Here is a 22642-nt window from a genome sequence, read left to right as displayed (position 1 = left end):
CCACTTAGCTAAATCTTGATGAGGGAAGAGGATTTTTCTGGCAGAGTACTGATGAGACAGGAAGACGAAAGGGGGACATGATTTGGGACTGAATGTCCCTTGTGTCAGAAGATGAGGGGTAGGGAGGATGTGTGGCGATTTCCAGCCCTGTGCATGAGGACGCAGGGAAGGTTTCAGGAGAGTCATGTGCTATGCACACAACTATCCTATGTAGCACTGTTTGTAAGGAGCAGGTTGCCAGATGAGGGCCTGAGCCCGGGCAGTGGGTATCTGCCGGGAGCTGTGTCCATTGGGCATCAGCGTCCACATTGAGAAGGCCACATGATGTCTCCTGACACCACAGCCACTCACTGATGCTGTGGAAGGGCAGCCACAGGTGGTTGTTCCTTAGAACTCCTCCAGAGGAGCCGTGGGGCCCTCCATCCCTGCAACACCCAGATCTCAACCCCGTGGTGTAAGACCGATGTGGATGGAACCAAACAGTCCCTGGCCTCTGGTTACATGGCCATTGGCTCTGCAGCTTGCACTGAGGTGGCCTTCTCAACAGCTGGCAGTGGCTGTGGCTGCCCCGCCTGGGCTTCCCTGGATATCTGGTCCAGTGGTGGCAGCTGCCAGAAAGGAGTGCCTCGCCTGACAGCTCGGTGGCAGGACTCCCTCCTCTCCTTCTACCCCGCCCCCAGTGCTCTTCATTCGGCTGATCTTCTTGAACTATAGCCAGTGCACCCAAGCCCTCAGGAGCTCTGCAGCCCCCACGTGGGCCCAGACACTCATTTTCCAGCACCTCCTTCTGTATGAGGACCCCGAGGACACCAAAGCCAGCCCACCACTCGTGGTGTTGGAACTGTGGCAGCAGGACTCCCAGGTAGGGTGGGCTGGACTGGGCAAAGTTGCTGAGTTTTTTATTTTAGAGGAGAATATCCAGAAAGTGCTCCAATGGGGGTCTGATTGACAGCATCCTGTCAACAGAAATGTTAGCTCTTATCCAAGAGTTGTCAGCCTCCCAGGGGAGGAGCCAGACCTTCCAGCTTGGCCTCCACATCTGGCAAACTTCCCCTTCCCTGCAGGGAAAGGAGACCTTGTGGGGCCGGAGCATGTGGTCCCCGGTGGTCTGGCTGGATGTCCAGAACCGAATCCTGCCTCCTCTGAGGTGGCACCCCCTTGTAAAACTGCTAGGGGAGGAAGAGTGTGAGATCCTGGTGTCCTGTGAGCTGATCCTCGAGACTGAGGTACTGGGAGGGAGAGCCTGGCTGGTTTGGGGGGGCAGGGGGCGTGCTCGGTACCCCCCACCCTGCCCCACTCCCCTGCCTCAAGTCCCCACAACCAGCAGTCAACTCCACCCCCTCAGGGAAGGCCTGGAGCCCTGCTAGGGACTTGGTTTGGGGGTGGGGAATAGTGGATGAGCCCACTAGCGCCTCATGCTCCCTGCTCTCCCACCTCACCCCTTCAGAGTCTCAAAGAGAGGCCACCAATCTTAAGTGTTCCCTGGAAGAACGGTGTCTACACACTCCCCAAGAGCATCCAGCCCACACTAAAGAAAATGGCTGTTGAGGTGATGAGGGTGTGGGGCGGGGAGGGCCGGCACCCCTCAGAGTGGTCGGGTGCCATGGGGCCCTCTCTGTGGACTCTGCTTGGGGCCTCCTGACTACCTGATCCAAAGCTCAGACCCCAAGAAGAGACTGAGAAGACAGAGGGAGACAGGAGAGACGTGAAGAGTAGAAGCTCTGAATAGAGTATCTTACAGGGTCTTCCTGCAGGCCTCTGTGGGGGGTTGTAGACAGGGGGCTTTAGCAGTCATTCTCATTTGAGCCCCTCGTGGCTCCTCTGCAGTAGGGACCACTTTTCAGACAAGAAAACTGAGGCTCTGAGAGACAAGTTAGCCCACATACACAGGTGACACAGGGGTTAAGTGGCAGAACCAGAATCTGGGCCTGGCCCTGCCTGACTCTAAATGCCAGGATGTTTCTCACCTACCTTTTGACAGTAGCCTAGAGGTCCCCACATCGGAACCTTTGTGCTCTGCCACAAATCTGGCAAAAAGCAAAAGATGGTCAGGCCCTCCTAACCCTGGAGAGGCCCCCCCGAGATCAGGCAACCTCAGTCTGGTCCCTGAAGAGGCCATTTCCTGGGGTGCCATGGAGTTCTCTGGGACCCAAGTCAGCAATGAGCTAGATGGCAAAAGGGACGCCCGAGAAACCTGGGGCACTCCCTACTTCTTGGAGGCAGCCAGCCTTGGGAACTCCCTCCTGAGGCCTGCAGGCCAGACAAAGCAGCAGGGGAGGAAAGGCAATACCTCACAGCCCACCCAGGAGGCCAGGGAAGGATCGTAGCCAGAGGGCACATCCTCATGGGGGGTCTTGAGGACAAGCATGGATTCCTCACAGGACAGGAGACCTGGGTTAGCTCGTTTCCTGGCCCTGGGTGCTCCATAAGTTGCCATCACTCCCAGGACAGCCCCCTCTCTCTGGCCAGGGCCCCATTACAGACCCCTGGCCTGCCCCTGGGCCCACCGCTCCTTCTCTGTTCTGGCAGATTCTGACCTGGGGCCTTCGGAACATGAAACAGGTGCGTTCCCCTCAGCTCCTGGTAGAATGCTCGGAAGAGTCCCTGCAGACGGAGCCCATCAGGGACTTCCAGACCAACCCTAACTTCACCCAGTCGGTGCTCTTCCTCACTCTGGTAAGGCAGCCTTGGGCAGAGCAGGAGCTGGGGTAGCCCTTCCCTCCTGGGAGGCCTCACGCTCTGGCCTCTCCTTGGGGCTGCAGTTCATGCCTATGGAGGATGTCTACGCGCCGTCCCTCACGTTGAAGGTGGTAGATAATCAGGACTTCGGCCAGCAGACTGTGGTGGGTCAGGCCAACATCAACTCCCTCCAGCCCTACTTCTGTGACCCCTGGGCTGACGACTACGTGCCTCCGCAGCTTCCAAGTACGGCCCCTCCTCCCCGCCCTGCCCAGGCCTCACCTTCAAGCTGGCACCAGGAGTGGGGGTGGCCCTGGCTGCCCTGCAGGCTCCTGTCCCTCCTCCTCACTCCTCTCCCTCTGCTGAGATTCATGATCTTTCTTTCTCCACACAGTGCTGTCTGTGAAAAAGTACCAGAAGGTGAGTAAAGGCTCGAGGTCCCACCTTCTCACACACCATTCACAGGGGATGCCCCTGGTCCCTAAGGAGGGGCGGGGACAAAACCACATACACGAGAACGCTAAAGCCATGACTCTCCACCTGGACCGCACATGAGCACTGTCTGGGAGTTTAGAGAAATCCTGATGGCCAGGCCCCTGGCCAATTCCATCAGGATTGCTGGGGAAAGACCTGAGCATTCACAGTGTTGCCAAGCCCCCACCCCTCTCCAGTGATTCCAATGTTTCCAAGGTTCAGAACTACCCCTTGAGAGCACTTGTCATACTTGAATGCATGGGAGTCCCAGGGACACTTTGAGCAAAAGCAGGTTCTGATCTAGTAGATCTGGGGTGGGGCCTGGGGTTCTGTATTTCTGAGCCCTTCCAGAGTTCCATCTGTAGCTTTTGGCAATGAATATAAGAACTAAGCTGACCCTCCTTCTGATTCCTAATCCCATGTGCCAATCCCTGAATTGAAGGGGCTCTGTTTAGAGTAAGGGAGCCAGGAAAGGAAGCCCTGCCCTCCACTCACTTTCTCCTCGGAGGTCAGAGATGGTGAGCAGGCTAGGTAGGCACACCACACCTCACCCTGCTCTCCCACTTTCGTTTTTAGCTCCTGGATTATCTCTATGAAAAGTTCTGGTTAAGTCCCAGCAAAACCCAGGTGATATAGGCTCAGCCCCAGGGAACAAAGAACAACTCCGGGTAGCTCAGGGAGGTGGGGGGCAGATGATCCTGGGCAGAGGAAGGCTACTGTGACTGCTCCCCGAGGTTCCAGAATGACCTTCCCTACCAGGACGAACACCATCATGAAGTGGACTGGTGGAGCAAGCTGTTCTGGGCCACAGGAGATGTTAAGTCCTTGCAGTACAAGTACAAAGACTACCATACCCTGAAGGTTTGGAGGCCTCCAGGAGGGGAGATCGCTGAGAGACACAATGAAATCTGCTGGGAGAAACCCGCAAACCTTGCCCTGATGCCTCTAGAAACTACCAGGGGGGGGGTGAGGGTGGGGGTGGACAATAGTCTCCTCCTTGTCTCCCCAAGCCTCCACCAGACATGCCCTTTTGGGAACCAGGGCTGCCCCATCCATAGCAGGCAATGCCGACCCTGGGGCCACCAACTGAGCAGACGCTTCCCAGCAAGACCTGGGAATGAGTGGTCCCTCAACCCCTGATGGCAGGAACAGTCCCCTCTGGCTGAGCCCAGCCCTGCTCTCCCCACCGGCCTGGGTCCCATGCACCCTTCTGCAGGTGTACGACTGTGAGCTGGAGGCTGTGCCTGCCTTCAAAGGCCTGCAGGACTTCTGCGAGACCTTCAAACTCTATCAGGAAGAGCCCAAGTTGGACAGCCCTGTGGTAGGGGAGTTCAAGGTGGGTGTTCATCCCAGCTGAGCTGCCCCAGTCTCCCCAGCCCCTGCTGTACTCAGAAGACTAGTAAAAGCCCTGGTTCTCTATGCTAGTTGTGAGATTGGGTGGGGAGGGCTTGAAAAACAGTTTGGAGAGCAGGTGACCAGAGGCTGACTGATGTGAAGGTTCAGACAGACCTCCTCCCCTTACACGGGATGGGCAGGGGGCTTCTCACTCCGGCTCGGCCTGCACTGGTCTCCCAAGTCCCAAGAGCCTTCGAGAGCAAGTTCCAGCCTGAAGGAATGGATGGGGCTAGAATGGGAGTCTGCATCAGCAGAAACTGGAAACTCAACTAACCGCTGCGGTTGTTTGCCCAACACTCCTCCCAAACACAGCTGTCCCCGCAGAGCAACTCTATGGCACCCACCTCGCCCATTCACCGTACAGCCCAGTCTCTCCTGAGTTTGGACCTGGGGCACCTCCTGGAGGGCTTCGCAGAGCTGGGCCCGCACTGCCAACACCTTCCCTCCCCAACACACAGGGCCTTTTCCGTGTCTACCCCTTTCCTGAGGATCCAAAAGTCCCCAAGCCCCCCCGCCAGTTCTTGGTTTGGCGTGAAAAAGAGGACTTCCCTCAAGAGTGCTTGGTGCGGGTGTACATGGTCCGAGCCATCAACCTGCAGCCCCAAGATTCCAATGGCCTGGTAATGTGCAGCCCCAAGCCCGTGGTGCTTGTTGTCTCCGGGCCTGCCCAGCCCAGGTGCCTCCCACGCTTTGCCATAAACCCCAGGGTCCTGGAGCTCCAGGCTACAGATACCCAGACAGCTAACCTCCCACAGGCTCCCTCTGATGCTCCACCCCCACCCTCCCTGACCAACCTGGACTGACTCTCCATTTCCTGTCACATTTCCCTCACTATGACCCAACCTCAGTGCGACCCTTATGTGATCCTGAAACTGGGACAGACAAAGATGGGCAACCGGGACAAGTACCATCCCAACACTCTGGACCCCATCTTTGGCATGTGAGCTGCCCCAGCTTCACCTGACCCCACCCCTCCACACCCTCCCACACTGTGCTAGAGTAAGCCCCAGAAGGCGAAGAATTCTTGCATTTCTTTCTAAGCTTGGAGTTCCTAGCATGGGCTCTCGCACACTCCGTGCTCGACAGATGGAAGGGTGGTCAGTTCTACCCTCACTCTCAAATGCTTTGCCTGAGAAAGGGGTTCAGGGGTGTACAACCCAAGCCTGTCAAGAGCTATTCCTAGCCACGACGGGGGGATAGTCCTTGGCAGTCGACTGCCACCCCAGGTTGTGCTCTCCGTATTCACCATGACCACACAAGGGGCCAAGAAGCTGGCCAGTCTCTGTAGTCTCCAACACCCTCACCCACCCCTAGCATGTTTGAACTGAGCTGCATCATCCCGCTGGAGAAGGACCTAGAGATCCAGCTCTATGACTTTGACCTGTTCTCACCTGATGATAAGATTGGAACCACAGTCATTGACCTCGAAAACCGACTCCTGTCTGGCTTTGGAGCCCGTTGTGGGCTCTCCAAATCCTACTGCCAGTGAGTGGACCTGAGGCTGGGCAAGAGAGTAGGGGAGGGGTGAAGGAGGGAGCCCCTAACTCTCTTGGAGGCAAGCTCACATCCTGGGCTGGTGAGCCAGGGCCCGAACCTGGCTCCATTCATGCCCACACCACTGTTTATCCTGCAGCTCAAGACAGAATGTTGTCCAGGATGCAAATTTTCCCACCTTTTCCTCTCCCTTAATTCCACAGGTCAGGGCCCTTTAGGTGGCGGGATCAGATGACCCCAAGCTTCCTTTTGGAACGCCATGCCAAACAGAAAGGGCTGCCTCCACCTCTGTTCAGTCCTGAGGAGGACACTGTTTTTTACAATGGGAAAAACTTCAAATTGCAAAGCTTTGGTGAGAAGTACAGCACGCTGCGGGAAGGTGCAGATCCAGGCCTCTGAAACCAGAGGCCACGTGCCTCATTTTGCCCTTTCCTCCTATAGAGAGCTACCATGTTCACTCTCCAGGCAGGGTGTAGGGAAGGGGGGGGTGTGCCTGCCTGAGAGATGGGAAGGCTAATGACATTGTGACCCCCTCTTTCCACCTCCTTCCAACTAGAGCCCACACCCCCTACTCTTCATTATTTGGGTCCTAAGAAAGAACGCCTTGCACTGTATCTCCTGCACACGCAGGGGCTGGTACCTGAGCATGTGGAGACCCGTACACTGTACAGTGACAGCCAGCCAGGCATCGACCAGGTAGGAGACTGGAGGGATGAGGTCAGGCTTAGATAAGGGAGCCCAACCAGCCAGGACATAGCCCATGATGTGAGGGGAAGGGGAGGCCAAGCATTCACAGACACCCATGCACAGAAAACAAGCATGTTCTGCACATGTTCAAAGTGAGAGGGTTCAATGATGTCACTTAGAAAGAAGAAAGTCAGAGCTGGAAAAGTAATCTACGAGAAGCCCAGGCCTCGCATCAGTGGGTGGAAGCGCTGAGATGCCCTACCAGCCAGGGCCAACTGCCTTAGTGCCTCCTGGGGGAGGGCCGGGAGGAAGCACCCGGAGTCAGATGTGCAGACATTACAACCCTGTTTGGCCTGTTAATTGCAGGCTATGTTTTCTCCACACCAAGGAACCCCAAACAGAAGGAATAAAAATCCCCGCAAACACCCTAATTATCTACCCTCCAGCCACCAGAATGGCTCTTCTCATTCTCCAAATCTCTTAACTTGATACCACATTCCAGACACTAAGTTCTCTGCTGAGCACTTTTTAAACCATTCTCATTAGACCTGTTTTCTATTTAAGAAAACAAGTCGGACAGCCTGGGTGGCTCAGTGGTTTAGTGCCTGCCTTTGGCCCAGGGCGTGATCCTGGAGACCTGGGATCGAGTCCCACGTCAGGCTCCCTGCATGGAGCCTGCTTCTCCGTCTGTGTCTCTGCCTCTCTTTCTCTGTGTCTCTCATGAATAAATAAAATCTTTAAAAGAAAAAGCAAAGAAAACGGGTCAACTTCAAAAGAATAAAATGAGGTCAGTTTGAAAGAATATATCTACCTTCCAGTGTTGATAGTTGTATTCTTTTATTTTTTTTTCTCTTCTTTTTTCTCACCATTTTCATCCTCCTTTCTTAATATCCATGGGATAGGGTTCCACAACACGACATAGGACAGCTTGGGCATTTGGACTGATCACCTAGCTTGTTCTTACTCGGGGCCACTAAGCTGGTTAATAAGTGAAGCCCCAACCCCACTGTGGAGCCTGTCCAGAGAGGCTGTCTAGCATAGCCTGCTAAATGGGATTAACCCTCCAGATCCCATGGCCATCAGTCTTGAAGTAGCCTTCATGCACTGCCAACCCTACTCTGCACTATTCTTCCAGCCAAAACTAAAGAAAAAAAAAAAAAAAAAAAGGAAGCTGGTGGGTGGCTGCCAGACTTCCTGTCTGAAGTCCACTTCACCTCACCGATACCCCCTTACCCGACCCTCCAGTGGTGGCGACCCAGCCTCAAGAGACATCAGGACCTGGGACCAGGCTCCCAGGCCAGCATGCTGAGAAAAGTGTCACAACTCCCAGCCAGCTAATCCATCTCCGCTCTAGGGAAAGGTGCAAATGTGGGTGGACATCTTCCCCAAGAAGCTTGGGCCTCCTGGCCCCCCCGTCAACATCAGGCCCCGAAAGCCTAGAAGGTGAGTGACCCGGCAAGCCCATCCCTGCACTCTACCAGGCATGGAACACAGGTGTGCTCACACACTAGGGTGCAGTGGTTCTTTCCTTCTCCCGGGAATCCTGGGAGCTTCCTTCCTCTCCATCCCCCTAAATCTGGCATGCCTTGTGGGCATGGAGGGCAGCCCCCCAGCCCTTTCTCTTCTTGCACCAAGGCTGCAGCTGGGGAGGTATTCCTCAGCAAAGCCTCAGAGTACAGTGGCTACAGGTATGAGCTGCGCTGCATTATCTGGAAGACTGCCCAAGTGGACCTGAGGAGAACTTTAACCTCTGGGATAAGCGACATCTATGTCAAAGGGTGAGGAAGAGGGGAGCCTGTGTGGCTCAGTGGTTGAGCGTCTATCTTCAGCTCAGGCCGTGATCCTGGGGTCCCAGGATTGAGTTCCACATTGGGCTCCCTGCAGGGAGCCTGCTTCTCCCTCTGCCTGTGTCTCTGCCTCTCTCTCATGAATAAAATCTTTTTTTTTTTTTTAAAAGGGGGGGGGGGGGCAAGGAGAGGGCAGGGCTCCAGCAGCATTCCCTCAGCATCCCCCAGTTGTGTAGTCCCCTTGCCTCCAACCTACCCCCCACTATCCTGAGGTGACATCTCTCCACTTCCACCCATGCCTGGTGTCTGTGGAACGATACACACAAACTCCAGGTGAAAGGACTTTGGCCCTAGGTGGATGGTCGGGCTCGAGAAAGACATGCAGAAGACAGATATCCATTACTACTCACTGACTGGGGAGAGCACCTTCAACTGGAGGTTCATCTTCAGCATGGATTACCTGGCAGCTGAGCACATGTGTGTCCAGAGCCAGAAGGTGACAGGGCTGGGGGGTTGCACTCCCCCTCCCTCAAACTGCGAGTTGCACCAGAACCCTTGGAACACAGACTTGGGCAGAAAGCTGCCTCCTTAACAGCCCATCATCACTGCTGGGTGGTGGGCTCATAAGGTGGCCAAGGGAAACCTCAAAGGAGACAGGCCAGTAATATGTTCTTCTGCCATCCTCCAGGAATACATATGGAGCCTGGACCCCACGGTGACAAAGTTCCCAGCCCGGCTCATCATCCAGATTTGGGACAATAATGTGTTCTCCACTGATGACTTCCTAGGTGAGACCCGACACAGGGCCCGTGACCACAGGCCGGGGAGCTCCTTGCTGATGGCATTTCTTTGGGCTCAGGGGTCCTGGAGCTGGATCTGTTTGACATGCCCCTCCCGGCCCGGCACTCCAGCAAGTGCTCCATCAGGATGATGGAGACTGACTCCAAGTGGCCCTACTTCCTTCAGTATAAGCACTTCTCCCTCTTTAAGAAGAAGACTGTAACGGGCTGGTGGCCTTCCCAGGTCCTCGATGGTGGCAAATGGCGCATGTCGGTAGGAGCTGGGGAGGGTGTCTGTTGCATATAGGACTGCTGTGCCACGTAACTTGGCTCTAACAGACTTCTGGGGACTTTAGCTAAATCTTTTTTTTCCTTCCTGGACCCTGGGAAGGGGCTTTGGGACACCTGATGTAATGAACTCAGCCTCCCACCACCTATGGTGCTTCTAGGGTAAAGTGAAGATGACGCTGGAGATCCTGTCAGAGAAGGAAGCCTTAATAAGGCCAGCAGGGCGAGGCCAATCGGAACCCAACCAATACCCTACACTTCATCCTCCCCTGTAAGAGTCCTGTGGGATGAGGGGACCAAATCTTTCTTCCCCATTCACAAGGCTGAGCTACTGGGCCCAGCAATTTGTATAGGGTGTGAGTTGTGGGCCTACAAGTGGAGAGGGGTACTAACTTCCCAGCACCCCACCTCAGTGCTCAGTTACAATGAGGAGAGAACAGCCTGGGTGAAGGGGGCGGGGAGGGGAGAACACACGAGTAAGCAGAAGTTGCTTTTTGAAAAAGCAAGCTCTCTGCTGTGCATCACTTGACCTGAAAGTTCCCTCTGCCCTCCATCCTCCGACATCTCCTCTGCTCATGGATAGACGCCCCAACACCATGTTCCTGCTTCGGTCACCTATTACAATCTTCTGCCGCATTTTCTGGAAACGCTACCACTTCAAAATCATAATGACTATAATCATACTTTTTTTAGCACTTATGCTGTTCAACTTTATCTATTCAACACCGGTGAGTGACAGCCTTGGGGACAGGGACAAAGGCATTCACTAGCTGGTCTTAGGAGGACTCTGAAGAGACAGCCTCCAGTGGCTACCTCAGGCTAACTCTCACCTGTTCTCTCTAGAACTACTTGGCCATGAGCTGGGTCAAACCTGAACTTCGGCTGAACGCTCCCATTAAAATATCCACCAATATCATCAATCAACCAAACCTCAGCAATGCCCACTCTCCCATCCTCACCAGCCAGCATCTGAACCTAAATCCTACAATAGACCATGAGTTGAAACACCTCCAGGGACCTATGAATCACCTACAAGACATTTTTCCAGAACTTCCAGCCCCACAAGACTAATTGGTCCACATCTGCCTGGCTTTTCTCCTGCTTATTATTGGCCCTTCCCTTGCACTTCCTACCAGTTCTCATTTTTATCTTCTAGGGCATATGCAAGGGACTTCTGAGACATATGCAATGAGGGGCATATTCTGCTCAGAAACCACTTCAACAGGAAGGACAGAGTTGTCATTTTCCCACTGAAATAAACAAGTTTTGTCACAGAGAGCCACTTTGTAATTTAGGGGGTTGAAGAAAACATGAAAGGCAAGACTCATGAGGCCAGGGAGCAACGTCATCTTTATACACCACCTCTAGACATCGGGGTCTCTTCCTCTCTAAGAGGCTCTGAAATCAAAGGGAAACCAAGGGAAAGGGAGACTGTGAGGAGCGAGATGGCTCGTGTGGGGTAAGCAGCTTGCCAAGGCCACTGCTCTGATCCCTACCATGCATGTTCAAAAGAGCCATGCCAACAGACCAGACCTCTCCCTCCTCTCGGGCACGCCTGGGATTACAGGGCCCAGAACAGTATTTAGTCCCATTCACAGTGGGAAATATTTGTTTCTAAGAACAAAAAGCAAAAGCTGGGGCAGACCCTACCATGCTAGGTTAGACGGTTTCCACATATTTCTCAAAGGCTGGCCCCCAGGCTGAGTAGGGACTGCACTTATGTCTTCCCTGTCCTCTTTAAAAAGCCTCAGGAAGCCCATGGGCTGGAATCATATAGAACTTAAATTCAATCATCACACACATACCCTCTCCCACGATGAGCCCCCTTCCTTCTGGAGCACTGCCTGGCCCATCTCAAGAGCCCACTTAGGTCCTCCCACAAGGGTCTAGCCAATCTCCCCCTGTACTCAAAAAAGACCAAACAGCCACTTGCTTTCTCAGTTCTAAGTGGTCCTAAGGCCAAGCTCCAGGTCAACATTTTGTACTCCGATATCCTGGAGCTGCTCTGCTTTTGTGGGGAAGGTCTTAGGAGGATCCGTTTTATTCATACCTGCAAGACAGCACTACAACCTAAGATGCTCACTTAAGCATGTGGGAGGGACAGAAGAAACCCCAACACAATGGAAACTTATACCCAACCAAGGTGATCTCCTTTCCTTTTGGGCCAAGCTGAGGGCTTTCCTAACCCAGGAGAAGGCAGAGCAAGGGTTGACAAGTTGGGGGCTCAGTAAGGAGGCCTAGACCTTCCCCAAAACTACACCCAGAAGGAAGGACACTGAGTTAGAAGCTCATGTTTGGTTTCCATCAGCCATTTTAAGAATTTCCCTTAGGCTACAGAAGTACATGGCTAGGAGAGCTCAGAGCTTCAGGCCCCCCAGGGAGATTGGCCTATTGGCCAATTTAATCACAGGGCAGACAGGTGAGCAGCACATGACCCCTTGTCAGATAAGGCAGTGGAATAAGGATTGACCCACAGAGGAGGACGCTCTGTTACTCAATGACAATGAACTCTTCCAGGCACAGATGACGAAGGTCCATTGCTCCCAGATTTGCAACAGGAGAATAGCAACTGCTTCTTATCCATTAGAAGCCAAGATTCCTCTTTAGGGAGTATCCAAAAGCTTCCTTAGGTTTTGAACACTCTGAGATTCCAAAAATCATGATAAAGACAAAACACGTAGTGAGGCAGGCTCCAGAGTCCAGAAACATCTCCACATGGTCAGCTCACATGGCAAATGGTGCTTTTGGTGTGAACACATGGAGCTGGTCAATTTCATGGTTACTCCCATTGTATCCATGAAGTCTTACAAGCTTCTCTTGCACACCAGCTTTCAGCCAAACTTGACTGAGAGCCTAAAGGAACCAACTGAGAAGGTCACAAACAAACCAACAGAAGCCAGATTCATGCTAAACATCAGCTAGAGCAGTGAGCCAAAGCAAACAGCCCTCTCCCTGTGGCCACCTAAGGAAGGTCAGTGAAACTTAAGTTTGTTCTGCAGCCCCAGCCTCCAAAAGAGAGGCATCCAGATGTCTCTTCCAGCTCAGGCTGCATGTAGAGAGAGCAATGAATGGAGGGAGAAGGCAACACAGGGGAGAGGTGTCCACCCAGATTTCCAATGAAAATTCTTCAGGTGGACGGAGGCCTGGGTAAAAAGCAAAAACCCAATGAATGGCTGCCTGGAAGGTATGAGGCGTTATCAGTGTTATGTTCTCTGCAGATTTAAAAATGAAGTACAAGGGTCCTCTGAGTCCAACAACAAGGCAGCCTGAGCAATTAAATTCTCTTCTGTGATTTTGGCATCAGAACCGTATATATATCCTCTCCATCCCTCTTCGCTCCCAAGTGGAAGGACTGCAGGGAAAGGCACATCACAGCAGCACTGCCCTGGGGTAGGTGGGCTTCCTGAACCAATTAGATGTCCCCATCGGTAACCATGGCAATGCAGCATCCCTGCATTCAAAGCTCCAGTGAGAGAACAGAGTCCCTGACCAGCTGCTGGAGACTGCAAGAGGCCTGCCCGGCTCTGCACTCAGGCCAGAGACTGCTCATGGTGACAGCCAGAGGTGGCAGCAGCAGGAGGGCTCAGTAGAAACGCTTTCGGCTCTGTTCTTGCCATTTGTTGTAGAGTATGATACCAATGACGATGGCAAATACGGAAAACACCAGCGAGAAGAAGACAATGAGGAAGAGGGCCAGGCCACTCAGGGGCGGCAATGGGGCGGTCACTAGGGACACAAGAGAGAAGCAAGTCAATCAGGGAGCCCACCCACGTGGGAAAGTATCAAGTCTCCAGTTTCTGACACTCATTTCTGGGAGCCAGAGAGCAGACAGACACTCCCTTTCCAAGTGCCTCAATTTAAAAACTGAGCAGCCCTGCTCATCTGTAACATGGAGACAAGTGGAATGGCAAAAGGGCGTGCTCTAAGTTCTTCAGAGGAAGAACACAGAAAGGAGATGGCCCTGTGATCTGTGGGTGCAAGTCACCTCAGACCACCCAGGCATAGTAACCTCCTCTCCAACCACAGGACCATTTCCCGAGAACCCTGCACTCACCCTCAGGCAGTTTCATGTTGTCCACCGAGGGCAGGAACACATCTCGATGCAGCTTCTCCTCTTCCGGGGTTCTCTCCACCGTAAGCTCAAACAACTTCAGGGAAATGACATCATGATTATCTACAGGAAAACATGAGGACCCAAACCACCTCAAAAAGAGGTATTTTGGGAGTATATGGGTTCAAACATCTGATCTACAGCCAACTAGGAGTGACTTTGGGTTTTTTAGAAATTTACTGTATTTTTTAAGTAATCTCTTCATCCAACATGAGGCTCAAACTCAAGATTCCGAAATCAAGAGTTGGGTGCTCTACTGACTGAACCAGCCATGTGCCCCACTAGCAGTGACTGAAAAAAAGTAACTGAAACCTCTATTTTCTCTCATCTAAAAATAAGAACAAGGAATAGGAAATATTGTAGATTACTCAGGATTTAAAGTTTTTTATCAACAAGCATGCAATACCTATATAGCTTAAAAAAGAGACATAATACAAGAATTAAAGACCATATCATATGTAAAACCCGGTAGCATAGCAAAGGAAGACACAGCACTACAGCTTCCCTTCTGTGCAGATGACACACACAAGATAGGAAAGGGCCTTACGCCAGTTGATTAATGGGCCATGAGCAGGGCATAGCTATTGGCATGGCACACACTTTCATTCTAGACTAATTTTCTGCAGCTTCTTTTAACTGTGACCCTGAATCTCACTATTCCTAGAGGAAGAATCAAGGAATTAGGGAGTCAATTTTTTTTTCTTTTTATTTTTTTAAGATTTTGTTTATTTGAGAGAGAGAAAGCGTGCACAAGTGGGGGGAGGGGCAGAGAGAAATAGACTCCCCGCTGAACAGGGAGCTCAATGCAGGGCTCCATCCCAGGACTGAGATCAGGACCTAAGCCCAAGTCAGCCGCTTAACGAACTGAACCACCCAGGTACCCCTTTTTTCTCTAAGTGTCATTCTAATCTCATAGGTTCAAACATATTCGATATATTTCAATACACTGAACTTGTACATTTACAGCATTTACAGATGCTCAACACGACCCATCTTTCTCCAGTAGGAGCCTATTCAAGTTGGCTCCTGAGTCCTTTTACATGAACCCAGAAGTGATTATCTTCCTTGCTTTCCTGGGAAATTCCCAGCTTGTCCATTTCCTACCTCAGAACTGGCATCAGCCATTTCCCCACGAAGCTCTTGTTTCTTTCAGCAGGAAGTGGTATGAAGAGACCACAAATCAGGGATCCCTGGGTGGCTCAGCGGTTTAGCGCCTGCCTTTGGCCCAGGGCATTGAGTCCCACATCGGACTCCTGCATGGAGCCTACTTTTCTCTCTATGTTTCTGCCTCTCTCTCTGTGCCTCTCATGAATAAATAAAATCTTTTTTTTTTTAAAGATTTTATTTATTCATGATAGTGCGCCTCTCATGAATAAATAAATAAAATCTTTTTTTTTTAAGATTTTATTTATTTTTTCATGATAGACAGAGAGAGAGAGAGAGAGAGAGAGAGAGAGGCAGAGACACAGGCAGAGGGAGAAGCAGGCTCCACACCAGGAGCCCGACGTGGGACTCGATCCCGGGTCTCCAGGATCGCGCCCTGGGCCAAAGGCTGGCACCAAACCGCTGAGCCACCTAGGGATCCCCTAAATAAATAAAATCTTAAAAAAAAAAAAAAAAAAAGATGGGAATCCTTGGGTGGCTCAGTGGTTTAGCACCGAAGGCAGCTTCGGCCCAGGGTGTGATCCTGGAGTCCCAGGATCAAGTCCCATGTTGGGTTCCCTGTGTGGAGCCTGCTTCTCCCTCTGCCTATGTCTCTACGTCTCTCTCTCTCTCTTTCTCTCTCTCTCTCATGAATAAATAAATAAAATCTTTAAAGAAAAAAAAAAAAGAGAGACCACAAATCTGAATACTAGGGTTGCTCATGGCTACTAGGCTGGTTATTGGTGACTGGATTTCTTGCCATTTCTTTTTTTTTTTTTTTTTCATTTTAACATATATTTTATTTAACCCCATATATTAAAGAACCCCATTTCAACATGCAAATGATATAAAAATTATGGATGACATTTTATGTTCTAAGTCTTTGAAGTCTGGTATGTATTCTACATTTATAGTACACATCACTTTGGAATGGCCATATTTCAAGTGTCCAATAGCAACCTGTATAACTAATCACTACCATATCAGACAGTGTGGATCCAGATCATTCTTCTAGTTGACTTCTAAGACCTAGATTAGGCCCAAAGGAAATTCTGATCCTCGTAGTACAAGAGAAACATTTGCACAGGGCCCACTCTGCCCTTCCTGCTCCCAGTGGAACTCCACTTTGGGGTAGTAATTTGGGGACCCCTCAACTGTTTATTCTCCAAACTCCTTCCCAACTTGTGTCTTCATAGCACACTTTGTCTTGACTTCTGGCAGAAGAGAGAAACCATATCATGTTCCCCCTTTTTTCTTCCTCATACCTAGATAGACATCCTTTGAACGAATAAATGTAGAATTTTTATATATGGGGAAAATCAATCAATTACGTCTCACATATTAGGATTATTCCAATTGCAACCTCTGTATGGCTCCAGGAGTGGTGCACCAGAAGCCCTGGTGCATCACTTCTCTGTGAATCTCTCCATTCTGCCCTCTTCTGTGATCCAACAAGTAGCAAGATGGTTGCCCCAACTCCAGGTGAATGACCCTCACTTCCTTCCCAAAGAAGGAAGAGCACCATTTCTATTATTAGGATGGCATCTACAGCTGCTAAGACTCTTAGAACCTTTAGCAGAATCCCAGATAGAAAAAAAACTAGCTTCTCCTTCAATTAGAAAAATATTTTTGCTGTCAAGATTGAATTTAAGCCATGGGACAAGATAAAAAGCCAGGCAACGTTCCTCACATTTGTAGGGGCATCAAAGAATGGGAGAACCAGCCATTTTCAACCACTGCATAACATTAAGAAGTTGTCAACAAAAAAGTCCTTAAAAGAAAGACCAAATTTCTATTTAGGGATATCCTACAGGCAGAGAACAGAGACTTACTAATATAGACAGTATCACTAAATATCTAAAGCAAAGGACTCCTTCAGGTAAACAAAAATAATTCTATTTCATACTAGCTATAACATAATGAATCACACTAGTCAAAAAACCCAAAAGTTCAGTGCCTTACCTCTTCTCAAAAGATGTTTGGATTAAGGCTCAAGCGAAGGGACAGAATATAGAAGGGGAAGCTACAAATCGAGGACAAGAAGGAAGAAAATCCAGAGATAGAAAAGTAAAAGAACCAGGTATTATTAATGCCACATAAATTAAGCAGGAGTTTCAGAATAACTGGTCAAACCAGCCAAAGAGAAGACAAAGAGGACCGAGAACAGAGTACCATATATGGTGAGGAAATAGAAGTAGCTTTGATGAGAATAGTGCTGAAGGCCTGGCTGAGATACCTGGGAGGTCCGAGTGCAGTGATGTAGAGCGGTGGATGGCCTGAAAACAGAAGCACCTATACACACAGCACATTCAAAACTCTGAGCACAAAGAGGGTCCTGGGGTGAGTTAGAAGAGGGGCAGCAGAATCAAGGAATTTAAGGAAAAGCTTTGTTAAGAGAAGGGGGGCTCAGCACAACAGGAGATAGATGGGAAGGAACCAGACTACAGAGGGGGCACCAGAGATACCAAAGCATGGAACTCCAAATACAGGCTGGAAGAGCTGGCTTGCTGAAGAGACAAACACTCCATTAGCACCAACCATCTCCTAGAGCCAACTGCACTAGGGTAACCTAGCCAGGGGGGTCGGGGGAGGTTTATGGACACAAGAATGCCAGAAGATAAGCACTGTCTGGGTCCTTGCTTCCCACAGCTTTGCTTGTCTGGCTCTCCTCCCTGAGAAGCCTCACCAAGGTCCAGCTCCCGAGACATGACCTCAGTCAGGACAAATAAAGAGTACATGTGGCAGTACCCGAGAGATCCCCAGTGATGGAGGAGGTGCCAAAGTAGTAGCCCCGGGGCAGACGGACCCCAGGCACCTCAATGCAATCCCTCCACTCGTGCTTGCCATCAATGTCCATCATGATCTAGAATAAAAAGGAAAGATCAATCAGGGCCACGAAAGCAGGTGCAAGATAGCCCATGCCACCAACTGGTCCAGAAAACAAGGACTCACCGTCAAATGCCTCTTGACATAGCGAATCACAAGGAAGGTGTCGTAATGCAGATTGCGGACAATAGCCGTACAACCCCCTAGCTCCGTAGGCCGCCCATCCCGCTCATGATCGTAGCTGAGGGAGCCATTGTTCACCATTGCTGAGATATAGGGGAATACCCGCTGGGAATGCAGGGAAGAAAAGCAGAGGACAGTAAGGAAGTACTCTTAGGAATGCCTGTACAAAAGCAACAGGAATTTTGCACATACAAGCTGAGCCCTTCCAGACCAGACGACCACTCCACCTTGTCATTAGCAGCCCCTAAGAACGCACACTCAGATGGTTACGCAAAGGATATGGCCCATGAAACAACTGAACGCTCTACTTGCCTTCAGGAATCCTCCTTGCTACCAATCTGGTGGGCCTAAAAGGGCCCCTCTAGAGTCTGACTCTAATCCTTCCAGAGACCACTGTTTGGCATTTATTATATATACATGGCCCAGGACCAGTGCTTTTCTTTATATATATAATCTCCCCAGTTGCCATGTAAACTTCTTGAAGGAAAAAAATCACAGACTTTTGTGTCTCTACCTTCCATCCCTGACAACCTCCCACCCCACACCTTCCCACCTCGTCACCATTTTGCACATAGCAGGCACTCTAAAAATACCTGTTTGATCAGGGAAATCTTTCCATTCCAGATAGCTCCTTTCAAATTCTCAAATCCTGGGCAGCCCCGGTGGCGCAGCGGTTTAGCGCCGCCTGCAGCCCAGGGTGTGATCCTGGAGCCCCGGGATCGAGTCCCACATCAGGCTCCTTGCATGGAACCTGCTTCTCCCTCTGCCTGTGTCTCTGCCTCTCTCTCTCTCTCTCTCTCTCTCTCTCTCTCTGTATGTTTAAAATAAATCTTTAAAAAAAAAAAATTCTCAAATCCTATGAGCATAGGATGGATGCTAAATGGATGAGGACTCAGAAACAGCACTGCCAGAACCAGGCTGCTAGCTGGTGTTCTCCAGCTACAATAACTGTTCTTAGTTGAAAGACCTTCCAGGACACTTAAGCTTCACTACACATAACTTCTTCCAGTAATACCGTGGGCAAGTTCTCCCACTGCAAGTTTCCTCATATGCTACCCATCCTCCCACCTACTTCAGAGGCCCTGGCTCTCCAATGGAGTTGGAGGAGTGAATTCTTCCTCAGGAATGATGGGCTAACCATTTAAGAACCAGCCCAGTGCTGAGGCAATGCAGAGGCAGGGTGATGAAAAGAGAGGAAATATGACTCATGCCACTTCTTGGTGACCTCCACATTGTCCTCAACAGTCAACATGCAAGGTGGAGATGCAGTCAGAATCAGAGACTGGTGACTCTCAAGACAACAGCCACATGGGAGTGAACAGGAGCAAATGCTGGGTGGACACATAGGGAGTTAGGGATGGCCATGATGGGTCAAAACTGAGTACCTGGACTCCTGGAGAATATCGCCTCTTCTGGGCCTGAGAGGGTCCAGCAGGTTATTATAAAAACGAGAGAGGACACAGAAGACAGGAGACCAGGTCAGAAAGAAACAGCCATGGAAGAGTTTTGACCCAGCTGTGGTGGATGAGCAAACCAATGTGAATCCCCAAACAGAATTGTAGAGTCTGTGGAGGGCATTTAGCAAGTTCTTACACCCCTCAAAATAATGGGCAAAACTATATGTACAGATACTTATATGTTTTCTAAGAAGAGGGTCTGTTATTACCCGATTCTCAAAAGGGGCCCAGTAGGTAAACCTCTTTAAGGCTTTCAGAAACTTCATAAAATAGCGTTCACTTATGTCTCTGAGTCAGAAGGCCAGGCCACATGTTTTGTCTGTACCCAGACGATGGTATTTCTGTAGCAAGGAGAGACATAAGACTGACAAATAGGGCTAAATTCTTCCAAATTCAAAATGGTGTTTACTGCCCAGGATCTCAGCATTCAGCTCTTGCCCAAAGGACAAAAATCCCACCACTTAAGAGACAATGGAGTTAACTCTGATCCAAAGGGATCATTTACCCTCAAACTGAGCCTTATGGACATATATTTCCAAAGAACTGTTGCCATTCTAACCTACAACATGTGTGCAAGGAAACAGCACTGAGGCATGATTTAGATTTAGAAAACTCATAAGGCTTGAGGACATTTAGCTTTGGTCTAGAAAACTGTTATAATTCTAAGCCATTAGCAACAAGAGATATCCACACAAACTCAGCACAACCCTGCCCTTCAGGAAGGATTTGTGAGGGTATAGAGCCCAAAGCATTCCTTCTTCTAACACTTAGCGAGCACCTATTAGGAGCCAGGCACTGTTTCAGATGCCGGGGGTTCATAGAACTGACATTAGAGTGGAAGAGACAAATAATAACAAAGTAAATAAAATTATTTCAGAGAGAGGTGCCTGGCTGGCTCAGTCAGAAAAGCATGCAACTTTTGATTTCAGGGTCGTGAGTTCAAGCCTTACATTGGGTGTAGAGACTACTTAAATAAATAAAACTTTAAGAAAAATTATTTCAGAGAATAATAATGCTATGATGAAAATAAAACAGGTAACATGATAGACTGACAAGGAAACAGTTCTCTGAGGAGACAATATCTGAGTTGAGGCCTCAGTCGTTGGAGGGAGCCACCAAGAGATCTGCGGGCATTAAGAAGCATGAGGTGGGCATATTCGAGGACCAGAAGAAGACACCAGTGTCTGAAACACAGCTAATGAGGAAGAGGTGGGTGCAAGCTGAGGCACAAGCCAGATCACACTGGGCCTTAGAAGCCACAGTGGGGAGCAGAGGCTAAGCCCCAGAGCAGCCCCCCACTGCTTTGCTCTAATGCCACTGGTGGAATATGTACAGGACTACAGAGAGGTATGAAGTGATATCAGTGAGTGACCCAATTTCCAACACTCTTCTCTATAGCTATCATTTAGAACAAGGGAATTTTGAGTATATTGTCATGCTATGTACAGAAATGGGCTTCTGACAAGAATGCCCATGACTTCAGTGAACAATTAGGGAAAAGAAGGGGATAGGAATGCCTGGGTAGCTCATTTATCAACCCCAGTACACATGGTCAGAAGTTTATGTGGCATCTTTAAAGAAGCTTGGACAACTGTCCTTAATCCCTGGGAGCCCTCTTCCCAAGACTGGTGAGGCAGTGGGTTATCGAGTAACAGCCAGAGCTTTCCAGCTACAATCACCTGTGGGGCCCTCAAAGAGTCTCATTCAACAGGTAAAGGGGGGCACAGGATTATGTATTTTTCAAAAAGCACAACAAATGGTCATAATGTACAGCCAGACTTAAGAGACACTGTACCAGACACAGCACCCCACTGCTCTGAAGCCGGAATCTGTCTACTTCAGCAACTCATGACTTGGCCTTCAACTTTTCACCTCACACTTGTAGTAAGTCTTTAAATGCCCTCTTATTTTCCATGCCCAGTCAGGAGTTCTTAAGTGTTCCTTGGGAAGCCACTAATTTCACATAGCAGCTCATTTTCTTTCCTTGGAAAGCACCCTATATATAGCTAGAACCGAAAGCTGAAGAATCACTCAGACTTGGGCAAGGTGGTAGTTTCATTCCTAATTTAAGAGTCACTAAAAATTAGGCACTCCTACCTACCATCCAAATGATTATTGCCTGTAGGGGGAAGAAATGTTTCCAAATTTTTGTACTACAAGGACACTTTAAAAAAAAAAAAAAAAGACCCTCTACGTGGTAATTATACTTTCAGCCTATCTTGACTGAAGGGAGACCTATGAACTTATGGATTCTGTGCTAAAATTCCACAGACCCCAAGAACACAAGTAATTGTAAACCACTAGACAGAAAAAGGAGCCCACGCAGCCTCCATAATCAGAGAGACCTGGGTTCTAGCTGCAGGTGTACCCTGAGAGCTATATAACCTTGAGTGGATTACATTAGCTTCTTGAAAATCCATTTCCTCCCTGTAAGCAGGGAGGAGAACACAGAGCTCTCAGAGCTGATCATGAAGATGAAATGAGATATATGTAAAGCCTTTAATACAATGTCTAGCATTCAGCTGGGAATCAACAAATGTTCATTCGATCAAAGACTAATGAATTTTTAGATACAAATGCTATTCACCATAAAATCTTTAAAAAGGGGGGGGGACACCTGGGTGACTCAGCAGTTGAGCATCTGCCTTTGGCTCAGGGGGTGACCCCAGAGTCCTGGGATCGAGTCCCACATCAGGCTCTTCACAGGGAGCCTGCTTCTTTCTCTGCTGTGTCTCTACCTCTCTCTGTGTCTCTCATGAATGAATAAATAAAATGTTTAAAAAAATACTATTCACAGACGCTTATACATAAACAACAAACCAAATATGCATCTTTTAGAGCAATAATTCCCAGACCATTGGCTGTCACAGACCAGGAAAATCTCCAAAAAATGTTGGGGCTTAATGGGTTTCCCTTTTGACCTATAAACATTAAAACACAATTATGACAAAAGAACCATCTCTAATACACATTCTCAAAAGAAAATTTTAACACCAAAAAACCCTCTAAATTTCATAATGAACAATTTGGCATTTATGAAAAGTCACTTTACTATTCCTATTCTTAAGACCACTGAAACTTGTTACGAGCAATACGAGTTCATGAACTAACATTTAAGAGCCACTCTCTTAGAGTCGTTTTTTCCAACCTAAGGTTGAGTGCCGTGGAGAAAGCTGGCCAAGTTTGCTCTCTGCAACTTAGATATGAAGAAAAGGAGGGTGGGAGAGGAGAGGGAGAGAACAGAGCCACAATAGCTACTGCCAAGATGTCTGCCCGATGTCCCTTGGGAATGGTGTTTAGTGGTGTGAATGAGAATAGCTAGCATTTTTGGAGTACTTA

General features: G+C 49.6%; 2 protein-coding genes across 10 annotated transcripts in view; one reads left to right on the top strand and one right to left on the bottom strand.

Annotated features, from left to right (window-relative positions):
• The window catches only part of FER1L5 (fer-1 like family member 5), a 56349-nt gene extending 45488 nt beyond the window's left edge, over positions 1-10861 (top strand). The window contains exons 32-53 of the mRNA XM_072742803.1: positions 681-862; positions 1065-1226; positions 1448-1549; positions 2530-2676; positions 2763-2925; positions 3074-3099; positions 3730-3780; positions 3913-4014; positions 4370-4489; positions 5007-5168; positions 5397-5488; positions 5863-6033; positions 6246-6394; positions 6599-6738; positions 8084-8172; positions 8418-8507; positions 8871-9012; positions 9205-9304; positions 9376-9569; positions 9745-9854; positions 10167-10311; positions 10427-10861. Coding sequence (XP_072598904.1) covers positions 681-862; positions 1065-1226; positions 1448-1549; positions 2530-2676; positions 2763-2925; positions 3074-3099; positions 3730-3780; positions 3913-4014; positions 4370-4489; positions 5007-5168; positions 5397-5488; positions 5863-6033; positions 6246-6394; positions 6599-6738; positions 8084-8172; positions 8418-8507; positions 8871-9012; positions 9205-9304; positions 9376-9569; positions 9745-9854; positions 10167-10311; positions 10427-10654 — 2867 coding nt within the window. The 3' untranslated portion in view covers positions 10655-10861. The remainder of the gene's footprint in view (positions 1-680; positions 863-1064; positions 1227-1447; positions 1550-2529; positions 2677-2762; positions 2926-3073; positions 3100-3729; positions 3781-3912; positions 4015-4369; positions 4490-5006; positions 5169-5396; positions 5489-5862; positions 6034-6245; positions 6395-6598; positions 6739-8083; positions 8173-8417; positions 8508-8870; positions 9013-9204; positions 9305-9375; positions 9570-9744; positions 9855-10166; positions 10312-10426) is intronic.
• A 1015-nt stretch (positions 10862-11876) lies between these two features.
• Positions 11877-22642, bottom strand: part of LMAN2L (lectin, mannose binding 2 like) — a 29630-nt gene continuing 18864 nt past the window's right edge. For 6 of the 9 annotated variants that reach the window (XM_025992536.2, XM_072742800.1, XM_072742798.1 and 3 more), the window contains 4 exons: positions 17790-17951; positions 17586-17700; positions 13638-13757; positions 11877-13309 (listed from right to left, as the gene is read on the bottom strand). In XM_025992536.2, the coding sequence (XP_025848321.2) occupies positions 13167-13309; positions 13638-13757; positions 17586-17700; positions 17790-17951 (540 nt within the window). In that variant the 3' untranslated portion in view covers positions 11877-13166. Of the gene's footprint in view, positions 13310-13637; positions 13758-17585; positions 17701-17789; positions 17952-19231; positions 19265-22642 lie in introns of all 9 variants that reach the window. The other 3 variants (XM_025992535.2, XM_072742796.1, XM_072742797.1) reach the window with 1 other exon arrangement.

This window comes from Vulpes vulpes, chromosome 16 (genome assembly GCF_048418805.1).
Source record: "Vulpes vulpes isolate BD-2025 chromosome 16, VulVul3, whole genome shotgun sequence".
NCBI classification, from domain to species: Eukaryota; Metazoa; Chordata; class Mammalia; order Carnivora; family Canidae; genus Vulpes; species Vulpes vulpes.
This window is presented reverse-complemented; position numbering and strand designations above follow the sequence as displayed.